This window comes from Macaca thibetana, chromosome 12 (genome assembly GCF_024542745.1).
Source record: "Macaca thibetana thibetana isolate TM-01 chromosome 12, ASM2454274v1, whole genome shotgun sequence".
In the NCBI taxonomy this organism is placed as follows: domain Eukaryota; kingdom Metazoa; phylum Chordata; class Mammalia; order Primates; family Cercopithecidae; genus Macaca; species Macaca thibetana.
The window spans coordinates 39,361,001-39,373,742 of record NC_065589.1 but is presented as its reverse complement, the minus strand read 5'-3'; the positions used below and the strand labels follow the sequence as shown (position 1 = coordinate 39,373,742).

General features: G+C 40.7%; 1 protein-coding gene across 7 annotated transcripts in view; it reads left to right on the top strand.

The window, feature by feature from the left end:
* Positions 1–11,468, top strand: part of LOC126932187 (cytochrome P450 20A1) — a 58,898-nt gene extending 47,430 nt beyond the window's left edge. For all 7 annotated transcript variants that reach the window (XM_050750884.1, XM_050750882.1, XM_050750881.1 and 4 more), the window contains 4 exons: positions 3,598–3,709; positions 6,054–6,118; positions 9,927–10,016; positions 10,211–11,468. In XM_050750884.1, coding sequence (XP_050606841.1) covers positions 3,598–3,709; positions 6,054–6,118; positions 9,927–10,016; positions 10,211–10,361 — 418 coding nt within the window. In that variant the 3' untranslated portion in view covers positions 10,362–11,468. The remainder of the gene's footprint in view (positions 1–3,597; positions 3,710–6,053; positions 6,119–9,926; positions 10,017–10,210) is intronic.
* The last annotated feature ends 1,274 nt before the right edge of the window (positions 11,469–12,742 follow it).

The following is a 12,742-nucleotide window of genomic DNA, read 5'->3' as shown; positions in this document are numbered from 1 at the left end:
TGTTCAACTGGTAAATAGATAAACAAATTGTGGTATTACCATACCATAGAATACTACCAAGTAATAAAAAGGAACACCATATTAATACACACAACAACACAGATAAATCTTAGTGATTTAAGTGAAAGAGTGAAACATAAAATACGGCTACTGTATGATTTCATTTGTGTGAAATTCTAGAAAAGGCAAATTATGGTAATAAAAAGCATTCTGTTGGGGGTTAGGAATGGGGACAGGATCAACTACAAAGGGGCATGAAGAAAATGAAACTGTCGGCCGGGCGCAGTGGCTCACGCCTATAATCCCAGCACTTTGGGAGGCCGAGGAGGGTGGATCACGAGTCAGATCGAGACCATCCTGGCTAACATGGTGGAACCCCGTCTCTACTAAAAATACAAAACATTAGCCGGGCACGGTGGCAGGCGCCTATAGTCCCAGCTACTTGGGAGGCTGAGGCCGAAGAATGGCGTGAACCCAGGAGGCGGAGCTTGCAGTGAGCCGAGATCGCGCCACTGCACTGCAGCCTGGGCGAAAGAGCGAGACTACTCAAAAAAAAAAAAAAAGAAAAGAAAGAAAATGAAACTGTCTTATATATTACTTGTGATTGTAGTTACACAATTGTATACAATTACTAAAATTCAAACTGTACAGGTAAAATGGGTTAATTTTATTGCATATAACCATACCTTAATTAATTTTTGTTTTAAATTGCAACTGTGACTGCTTTGGGGTTAGAAGTCTGAGACTGGGTAGCAAGCAACCCTACCTTGGAGCATAAAATCAACTATAGAGAAGATAGAGTGGCTGGGCACAGTGGCCCACACCTGTAATCCTACCAATTTGGGAGGCGAAGGTGAGAGGCTCACCAGAGCCCGAGAGTGCAAGACTAGCCAGAGCAACCTGGCAAAACCTCATCTCTAAAAAAAAAGATACAAAAAATTAGCTAGGGATGGTGGTGCATGCCTATAGTCCCAGCTACTCAGGAGGCTGATATAGGAGAATCACCTGAGCCCAGGAAGTCCAGGCTGCAGTGAGCCATGATCACACCACTACACTCCATCCTGGTAACAGTGAGACCCTCTCTCAAAAAAAGAAAACAAGATAACCACTGGAAAGAACTGGGAGGCTTTTAAATGTTGGAAGTTTTATTTATTACATTGAATGTAACTACTTTTTTAAAAGTAATACTAGTTGCCTTTTGAAGTTTTTATCATATAGAAGTATATGAAGTCGAAGGTGAAGTTCCTTTGTAAATGTGTGCCCGTAAGCCGGTAACAATTGGGCTGGGTGCAGTGACTCATGCTTATAATCCCAGCAATTTGGGAGGCTGAGGCTGGAGGATTGCTTGAGCCCAGGAGTTTGAGACCATTCAGGGCAACATAGAGGGAGCCTGTCTCTACAAAATGTTTAAAAATTAGACAGACATAAAGGTATGTACCTGTGGTTACAACTACTAGGGAGGCTGAGGTGGGAGGATCGCTTGAGCTTCGGAGCTTGAGGCTGCAGCATGATAGAGTGTCACTGCACTCCAGTCTGGGCAACAGAGCAAGAACCTGTCTCTTAAAAATAAATAAGGAAATAAATAATTTTTTAAAGTTTAAACTCTCTAATATAGCTCACGAAGCATTTCAAAAGCTGGGCCTTGTGTACTCACCTTATCCTCACTTGTGCCTCTTCATAGCTTTCAGTTTAGCTCTACTCAAAGTCTTTTGTTTCTTACCTCCTGTCCTGGCTTTTGCACAAACTGTTCCTCTGTATAGATTCTCTTTTTGTCTCTCCTTTAGTTAAGTCCAGGTGTTGGGTTTTGGTTTTGGGGTGGGGTTTTTTTTTTATTGTGGGTGGTTTGAGTGTTTTTTTTTCTTTTTTATGTTGTTGTTTTGCAGATTTCAGCCTGTGTTTATTTCTCTCTTTCTCTCTCTCTCCTTTTTTTTTTTTTTGAGATGCAGTGTCTCTCTGTCACCCAGGCAGGTTTGCAGTGGCGCAATTTTAGCTCACTGTACCCTCCACCTCCTGGGTTGAAACGATTCTCATGCCGCAGCCTTCCAAGTAGTTGGAATTACAGGCGTGCACTACCACACCTAGCTAATTTTTGTATTTTTAGTAGACACGGGGTTTTACCATGTTGGCCAGGCTAGTCTCGAACTCCTGGCCTCAAGTGATCCACCCGCCTCTGGCTCCCAAAATGCTGGGATTACAGACGTGAGCCACTGCTCCCGGCCCGGCCTGTGTTTATTTCTCTACGAAACCCTTTACCTAGAGTAGCTGTTCCTGCCTTATATTCCAGTAATACCCTGAACTTCCTTTGTCATAACATGCGCTATGCTTGTTTAATTGTTCATCCTTTATGTCCTATCCACTCTGCCTCCCCACTGCCAACTAGAATCTGAACCCCTTTGATGGTGTATCTCTTGTTTATTGTTGTAGCTCAGTATCTAGCACAGTGCTTCACATGTAGCAGGTATGCAATAAATATTTGTACAGAAGAGAGGAAGGAAGAATGTTTCCTGTTTTGATTTTGTTGTTTTTGATGTTACAAACAATTAACACTTCTGTGCTTACATCTTTGCTAATATTTTCAAATATTTCTGTATAATAAGGTCCTAGAAGTGAGCTTCTAGTTGAAGGATGTATGCAGTAGGTCAGTGGTTAAGATTTGAATCCTGTCAACACAACTTACCTGCTATGTGATCTTAAATAACTGCCTCTGATTTTAATCTGTAAAATTAGAATAATAATAGCACCCATGGGTTTCTTGTAAGGATTCGATAAGATCCTGTATATAAAGTATTTAAGTGAACTAACTCATAGCAAAATTGGAATACATTTTAGTTTTTATTCTTCTCATTGTGATGTACACTTGAGGTGTACCACTTTATACTTCCACCAATTGGATATGAGAATGTCTTTTTCTCCATCTTTTTCTAGTAATATCTGCTGTCATTCTTTTTCATCTTTGTCAATCTGGCAAGTTAAAAAAAAAAAAAACACGCTATGATTGGCAGTCTTTAAGTTGTTAATTAAGTTGAGTATCATTTCATGTCTTCAGGCCATTTGTATGTTTTTGTGAATTGCTTTTTGTATTCTCTGTCCCTGTTTCTATGGGGTTGTTGGATTTTTTAATTACTTTTAAAGAGGTTTTATACATTAAGGATATCTTTACTGAAAGTATTTTTCCTAGTTATCTTTAGAAATATGTAAATAAAATGTTTCTCTAGTTAGGTTATTTGTATTATTCTTTATAATTTTCTGTCAGCTTCATGCTAAAAATAAACTTTAAAAAAATTATAGAAACATTTTGAGTTTTCTTCTGGTACTTTTAAAAGTGTTTTTATTTGTTGAAATCTTTATCTACCTAGAGTTATATGCAGATTAATAACAAATCTTATAAAAATGTATTTATTTTAAAATTTATAAAATTTTTAATAAGTTTTTATATACTTCTAATATATAACATATCTTTAAGCAGATAAGAATTATGATGGGACTATTTCAAGTTAGGAATGTTTGAGCAGTTGTTGAAGAACGTTTTTTAAATGTATGTACATTTCTAACTGCCTCCTAAAATAAACATCTTCAAAAAAATTTTTTTTAAAACAGATATTGTCAGCATGTGCTTTGTGAAACTGTTCGAACTGCCAAACTGACTCCAGTTTCTGCCCAGCTTCAAGATATTGAAGGAAAAATTGACCAATTTATTATTCCTAGAGAGGTAGAAAATATTTAATATGTTTAATTCATTCAACTATTCTCAACTCTTTTGGTGTGTGTGTGTATATATATATATTTTAGATGGAGTTTCGCTCTTGTCACCCAGGCTGGAGTGCAATGGTGCAATCTTGGCTCACTGCAACCTCCACCTCCCAGGTTCAAGGGATTCTCCTGTCTCAGCCTCCCTAGTAGTGGGGATTACAGGTGCCCGCACCATGCCCAGCTAATTTTTGTATTTTTAGTAGAGATGGGGTTTGGCATGTTGGCCAAGCTGGTCTTGAACTCCTGACCTCAGGTGATCTGCCAACCTTGGCCTCCCACAGTGCTGGGATTATATGCATGAGCCACTGCACCCCGCGTGGTGTGTATTTTAAATTTGTTTAAAGTGGCAAATAAATGCTACCCATTATTAAATAAAAGACACAATTATTTTAGTTACAAAATAATATGTGCTTGTTTTAAAGTTCAAACAACATAAAAGTCTTTCTTCCCGAAAGGTACTACTGTTAGCAGTTTAGTATGTATTTCTATAGACCTATTTCTGTGTATATGTTTATAGAAACACACATATACATATGTATTAAACAGAATTTATATGTGAAAAGTTACTCTTCCTATAATATTCTTTAATTTTCTTCTTAATTGAGTGTATTATGGCTATTAGTACACCTAGCACTTGATACAGATTCGACTCATTATTAATGGCTGCATAATATTCCATAGTGTGACTGTACCATAATTTATGTTTTAATTTGATTTTTTGAGACAGAATATCACTGTGTCACCCAGCCTGGAGTGCAGTGGTGCAATCTTGGCTCACTGCAACCTCCGCCTCCCGAGTTCAAGTGATTCTCCTGCCTCAGCCTCCTGCGTAGCTGGGATTACAGGCTTGCACTACAAGCCCTGGCTAATTTTTGTATTTTTAGTAGAGATGGGGTTTCACCATGTTGGCCAGGCTGGTCTCAAACTCCTGGCCTCAAGTGATCCACCCGCCTCCACCTCTCAACGTGCTGGGATAGCAGGCATGAGCCACCATGCCCGTCCAGCATGATTTATTTAAGCAGCCCCCGCTAATGGAAATTATGATTGACATTTTTTTTTATTATATACTGGTACAGGTGTTGAGTGTCTTAGACATGGAGTTTTTGTGTGAAAGTCCATGTGTATGTTCAGTTATTATTATTTTTAGACAGGGTCTTGCTCTTTTACCTAGGCTGGAGTACAGTGGTGCTATTGCAGCCTCGACCTTCGAGGCTTAAGTGATCCTCCCACCTCAGCTTCCCAAGTAGCTGGACTAAATTTTTTTTTGTTTTTTATAAAGACGGAGTCTCACTATGTTGCCCAGGCTGATATCGAACTCCTAGGCTCAAGTGATCCTCCTGCCTCAGCCTCCCAAAGTGGTGAGATTATAGGCATTAGCCGCTACACTGGGCCATGTGTATGTTAATTTTAAAATGTTCTCTGAAAGCCATTTTATACTTTTAGCAACAATGTATGAGAATGTTTTTTCTTTCCAAATCCTCACCACCTCTGAATTTGAGTCTTATGTATATTTTATGAATCTTGCTTTTCTCTGATCATTGGAGAAATCGAACAAATTTTCATACATATATTAACAGTTTGTATTTTTCTTTTGTGAATTCTGGTCTTTATAACTTTCATTGATTTTTCTAGTGAGCTTATATATATTTTTGTATACTATACAAACTGTCAGTTATATAGCAAATAACTTACTGTTGCTTACATTCTTTTTTTATTGTTTTTTAACTGGATGTAGATTTTAAATTTTCATATAGTTATTCCTTTATGGTTTCTAGATTTTGTGACATGCTTAGGGAGGCCTTCCTCATTGTAAGATTACCAAAATAATCACTTGTGGTTTCTTCCATTATTATTTTTTTTAATTTTATTTATTTATTTATTTTTTGAGATGGAGTCTCACTCTGTCTCCCAGGCTGGAGTGCAGTGGTACAATCTGGGCTCACTGCAAGCTCTGCCTCCCAGGTTCACACCATTCCCCTGCCTCAGCCTCCCGAGTAGTAGCTGGGACTGCAGGTGCCCACCACCACGCCTGGCTACTTTTTTGTATTTTTAGCAGAGATGGGGTTTCACCGTGTGAGCCAGGATGGTCTCGATCTCCTGACCTCGTGATCCGCCCACCTCAGCCTCACAAAGTGCTGGGATTACAGGTGTGAGCCACCGCACCCGGCCGATTTCTTCCATTATTTTAAATTATTATTTCGTATTCACTATCTATATTAAAAGAAGTTTGGAATAAGTTGACTTTCTAGGAGTCATTTTACCTCTGTTAGTCCTTGACTAATTGGATTTTTTTTTTTTCACAGACCCTCGTCATTTATGCCCTTGGTGTGGTACTTCAGGATCCTAATACTTGGCCATCTCCACACAAGTATGAAATATTTGTCATTGTCTTTGTGACTGTCAGTTTTTGGGTTTGCACGTTTTGCATTCCTTTCCTAAGTTTTGAGGAGAAAATTCAGTATGTAGCAATGATACAACAAAAGAAAAACAGTGAATCCCCTTTTCTTCTCTTTCTTTTGAGACAGGGTCTCACTCTGTCACCCAGGCTGGAATGTAGTAGTGCAATCACTTCTCACTGCAGCTTTGACCTCTCTGACTCAAGCCATCCTTCTGCGTCAGCCACCTAAGTAGCTAGGACCACAGGCGTGCGCCACCACACCTGGTTAATTTTCATACTTTTTGTAGAGATGGGTTTCACCATGTTACCCGGGCTGGTCTTGAATTCCTGAGCTCAAGCCATCCTCCCTCCTCTGCCTCCCAAAGTGGTGGGATTACAGGCATGAACCACCAAGCCTGAACTGCATCACCATTATCTTCTGTTCACTGCTTATTCTCTTATGTGAATCTGCTATTTGCTACTCTTTGTCTCTTTTATTACCACTTTTATAGTAAGTGAAAAGTAATTAGCATCTGTTTTAAGAAAATGAAAGCAGGCCAGGCACCGTGGCTCACGCCTGTAATCCCAGCACTTTGGGAGGCCGAGGCAGGCAGATCACGAGGTCGTGAGTTCAAGACCAGCCTGGCTAACATGGCGAAACCCCGTCTCTACTAAAAATACAAAAATTAGCCAGGTGTGGTGGCACATGCCTGTAATGTAATGCCAGCTACTCAGGAGGCTGAGGCAGGAGAATCACTTGAACCTGGAAGGCAGAGGTCGCAGTGAGCCAAGATTGTGCCATTGCATTCCAGCCTGGGCAACAAGAGCAAGATGCAAGACTCCATCTCAAAAAAAAAAAAAGAGCAAAATTTCTTTTTTTTTTTTTGAGATGGAATCTCACTCTGTCACCCAGGCTGGATTGCGGTGGTGCAATCTAGTGTCACTGCAAGCTCCGCTTCCCAGGTTCAAATAATTCTCCTGCCTCAGCCTCCCAAGTACTTAGGACTACAGGCGCCCGCCACCATGCCCGGCTAATATTTTTGTAGTTTTAGTAGAGACGGGGTTTCATCATGTTAGCCAGGATGGCCTCGATTTCCTGACCTCGTGATCTGCCCACTTCAGCCTCCCAAAGTGCTAGGATTACAGGCGTGAGCCACCGTGCCCGGCCTTTTTTGTGTTCCAGTGCGTTTTTCTATTCTTTATTTTTATTGCTTCTCTTTTTGCTTTTTTTTAAATTTATTTTTTATTTCAATAGGCTTTTGGGGAACAGGTGGTATTTGGTTACATGAATAAGTTATTTGGTGGTGATTTCTGAGATTTTGGTGCACCCGTCACCCAAGCAGTATACACTGTACCCAATGTGTAGTCTTTTATCCCTCATAACTCCACCCTTTCCCCCAAGTCCCTAAAGTCCATTATATCATTCTTATGCCTTTGCGTCCTCATACCTTAGCTCCCAAGAATTTCCCTTTTTTAAAAATTCAGAATTTAAGTCATTTAAGAATACTTGTTTTTGCGAGGAATTTTTTTGTTCTGTGGTACGTGGGTTGTTTTGTTTTTAATATATGCGTTTCTTCAACGACTTTACAGAGTAAAATTCTATACAACAAAAAATGTTTCTTAGGCCCTTCATTTCCCTTACTTTATTTTTTCTTCTGAGGCAGGATCTTGCTCTGTCGCCCAGGATGGAGTGCAGTGGTGTAAACACGGGCTCACTGCAGCCTCAACCTCCTGGGCTCAAGCAATGCTCCTACCTCACCCTCCAGAGTAACTGGAACTATAGGTATATACTATCCCGCCTGGCGAATTTTTTTTTTTTTTTTTTTTTTTTTTTTTTTTTTTTTTGAGACAGAGTCTCGCTCTGTTGCCAGACTGGTCTTGCAATAAGCAAAACGCCATCTATGAAAAATAATGGGCTGGGCGCAGTAGCCTGTAATCCCAGCACTTTGGGAGGCTGAGGCGGGCAGATCACCTGAGGTCTGGAGTTCCAGACCAGCCTGACCAACATGGAGAAACCCCATCTCTACTAAAAATACAAAATTAGCCAGGCATGGTGGCTCATGCCTGTAATCCCAGCTACTCGGGAGGCTGAGGCAGGAGAGGTGGAGGTTGCGGTGAGCCGAGATCATGCCATTTCTCCCCAGCCTGGGCAGCAAGAATGAACCTCCATCTCAAAAAAATAAAAAATAATGATAATAATCACACATATATAGAGTATGTTTTTCATTTGCTTTAATCCAGATACCTCCTAGAATTCAGTGGCTTAAAAGAAGTGTCGTACATCTTTTTTTTTTTTTTTTTTTTTTTTAGTCGGAATCTCAATCTGTTGCCAGGCTGGAATGCAGTGGCGCGATCTCAGCGCACTGCAACCTCTGCCTCCCAGGTTCAAGTGATTCTCCCGCCTCAGCCTCCCAAGTAGCTGAGACTACAGACATGCGCCACCACACCTAGCTAATTTTTGTATTTTTAGTAGAGACGAGGTTTCACCGTGTTGCCAGGATGGTCTCAGTCTTTTGACCTCGTGATCCACCTGCCTCGGCTTCCCAAAGTGCTGGGATTACAGCCTTGAGCCACTGTGCCCAGCATTTTAAAAATTTTTAATAGAAATGAGGTCTCGCTATGTTGCCCAGGCCTGTCTTGAACTCCTGGGCTCAAGTGATCCACCTTGGAGTCCCAAAGTACTAGGATTATAGGTGTGAACCACTATGTCCAGCCTTTCTCACCTATTAATCTAGATGTAATATAATTGATAAATACAATTTTAAGGCTGGAGCCTCCAATTTTAAGACACAAATTTCAGTTGAAGAGGCAATATAAAATTTCTTACATATTGATAAGTTGGTCTCATGTAACAGGTCTTAAATGTATTTAAATATTCATTATATGATTTTCTATGATTTATCCTTACATTTCACAAAATAATATAAACTCGTGTAACTATCTTATACCTTGGTATTCTCGAGAAATATATTTTGCATCTATTATTTAGAAATTAAGTAGGCTGGGCGCCATGACTCGTGCCCATAATCCCAGCACTTTGGGAGGCCGAGGCAGGTGGATCATGAGGTCAAGAGATCGAGACCATCCTGGCAACATGGTGAAACCCTGTCTCTACTAAAAATACAAAAATTAGCTGCGCGTGATGGTGTGCGCCTGTAGTCCTAGCTACTTGGAAGTCTGAGACAGGAGAATCGCTTGAACCTGGGATGTGGTGGTTACAGTGAGCCGAGATTGTGCCACTGCACTCCAGCCTGGTGACAGAACGAGACTCCGTCTCTAAAAAAGAAAAAAAAAGAGAGAAATAATAAAGTGCCAGTCGCAGTGGCTCACACACCTATAATCCCAGCACTTTGAGAGATTGAAGCAGGAGGATCACTTGAGCTTAGGAGTTCAAGACCAGCCTGGGCAACATAGGGAGACTGTACAAAAAACTGTTAAAAGTAGCTGGGCCTGGTGGCATGTGCTTATAGTCACAGCTACTCAGGAAGCTGAGGTAGAAGAATAGTTTAAGTCCAAGAGGTTGAGGCTGCAGTGAGCCTTGATTGCAGCGTTGCACTCCAGCCTCGGTGACAGAGCGAGACCCTGTCTCAAAAAAGAAAATATAGTAAGAAACAGTGATAGACTAAATATATGTTAAATAATTTGAGAACATAAAAATAAGTGACATTTAAATATAATGTAAGAGCACTTTCTATTTTCAGTCGATTTTTAACTTTATTACATACTTGTGTTCTTTTAGTGTCAACATGTGAAATGCCAGTGGAGTTATATTGTGATTAACCTCAAATTTTCTTTTTAGGTTTGATCCAGATCGGTTTGATGATGAATTGATAATGAAAACTTTTTCCTCACTTGGATTCTCAGGCACACGGGAGTGTCCAGAGTTGAGGTGAATAATAGAATGCCAGACTCTCTTCTTAGAATTTTGATGATCACTGTTGATGAGAATGGGCAATCTGTATGATTAAAGTGTAATTTTATCATTATTATTGTACTTTAAGTTCTGGGGTTCATGTGCAGAGCATGCAGGTTTAAAGTATACTTTTTAATCTTTAGTAACTAGTTGACTTTCTTCCTGACTAGGTTTGCATATATGGTGACCACAGTACTTCTTAGTGTATTGGTGAAGAGACTGCACCTACTTTCTGTGGAGGGACAAGTTATTGAAACAAAGTATGAACTGGTAACATCGTCAAGGGAAGAAGCTTGGATCACTGTCTCAAAGAGATATTAAAATTTTATGCATTTAAAATCATTGTTAAATTGATTGAGGAAAACAACCATTTAAAAAATCTGAGTTGAATCCTTTTATAAACCAGTAACACTTTGTAATATAAACACCTATTTGTACTTAATTTTGTAAATTTGGATTTTTATATATCATATTTTCTTCATTATACACATTTGACTTACTGCACAGTATATTGATCATTTTAATGGGAAACTTTAGATTTCTACTTTTTATTTTTGTTTTTTCACTTTCTTTGCCATTATTTTTATATTCTTACTGTGGGCTCTAAAATCAGTGTTCTTGAAGAAAGAAATTATTTTGCAGAAGTTGGGGAATCACGTTTGTTGAATATGCATAAAATAGAAACATAGGCTGGGTGCAGTGGCTCACACCTGTAATCCCTGCACTTTGGGAGGCCAAGGCAGGTGGATCACCTGAGGTCCGGAGTTTGAGACCAGCCTGGCCAACATGATGAAACCCCGTCTCTACTAAAAATACAAAAAATTGGCTAAGAGTGGTGGCCCATGCCTGTAATCCCAGCACTTTGGGAGGCTGAGGCGGGTGGATCACCTGAGGTCAGGAGTTCGAGATCAACCTGGCCAACATGATGAAACCCATCTCTACTAAAAATACAAAAAATTGGCCGGCTGTGGTGGCTCACACCTGTAATCCCAGCACTCTGGGAGGCCAAGGTGGGTGGATCACCTGAGGTCCAGAATTCAAGACCAGCCTGGCCAATATGATGAAACCCTGTCTCTACCAAAAATACAAAAAATTGGCCGGGCGCAGTGGCTCACACCTATAATCCCAGTACTTTGGGAGGCTGAGGCAGGCGGATCACTTGAGGTCAAGAGTTCGAGATCAGCCTGGCCAACATGGTGAAACCCCAGCTCTACTAAAAACACACACACACAAAAATTAGCTGGGCATGGTGGTGTGCACCTGTAATCCCAATTACTCAGAAGGCTGAGGCAGGAGAATCGCTTGAACCTGGGAGGCGGAGCTTGCAGTGAGCCGAGATCGCACCCCTGCACTCCAGCCTGGGCCACAGAGCGAGACTCTGTCTCAAGAAAAAAAAAAAAAAAAAGATAAATGGACAAAAGACATGAACAAACAGCTTTTATAGGATAGCATGGCTAACCAACTTTTAGAAAAGTGTTTAGTCTCACTAGGAAGTAACCAAATATTCGGGCAGAGCACAGTGGCTCATGCCTATAATCCCAGAACTTTGGAAGGCCAAAGCTGACGGATTGCTTGAGCCCAGGAATTCGAGACCAGCCTAGGCAACGTGGGGCGACCCTGTCTCTATAAATATAAAAAAAAATTACTGGGCATGGTGGCACACACCTGTAGTCCCAGCTATTCTGGAGGCTGAGGTGGGAGGATCACTTGAGACCAGGAGAGGTTAAGGCTGCAGTGATCTGTGGTCACACCACTGTCCAGCCTGGACAACGGTGCAAAACCCTGTCTAACAAAAAAGGCCGGGCTCGTTGGCTCATGCCTGTAATACCAGCACTTTGGGAGGCTGAGGCAGATGGATCAGTTGAGGTCAGGAGTTCGAGACTAGCTGGGCCAGCGTGGTGAAACCCCATCTCTACCAAAAAAAAAAAAAAAAAAAAAATTAGCCGGGTGTGGTGGTGCACATTTGTAATCCCAGCTATTCAGGAGGCTGAGGCAGGATAATCACTTGGAACCCAGGAGGTGGAGGTTGCAGTGAGCCGAGATCGTGCCACTGCACTCCAGCCTGGGTGTCAGGAGTAAAACTCATTCTAAAAAAAAAAAAAAAAGTTGGGGGAGCTATTTCAAGAATATATTAAGTAGGCCGGGCACAGTGGCTCATGCCTGTTATCCTAACACTTTGGGAAGCCAAGGTGGGTGGACCACGAGGTCAAGAGATTGAGACCATCCTGGTCAACATGGTGAAACCCCATCTCTACTAAAACTACAAAAAATTAGCTGGGCATGGTGGTGTGCGCCTGTAGTACCAGCTACTTGAGAGGCTGAGGCAGGAGAATTGCTTGCACGTGGGAGGCAGAGATTACAGTGAGCTGAGATCATGCCAGTGCACTCCAGCCTGGGCGACTGGGCCAAGACTCTGTCTCAAAAAAATACATATATATATTTTAAGTATTTTTCAAAATTACACTTTAGCACTTATAAATTTTATATATAATACTTTATTGATGGCATTGTATATTAGTCCAGCTTTTTTGGCTACACTATTTATGAAGGATTCTTTTTTTTTTTTATGACAGCCACCATAGGAAATATGCCAAGTACAGATAGTGAGGAAAGAAAGGAAGAAAAACGATAATTATCTGCAAGTGGGCTTATTTTTAACACTGCTAAATTTCATTTGTAATTTTACTTTCAAGAATGTACTC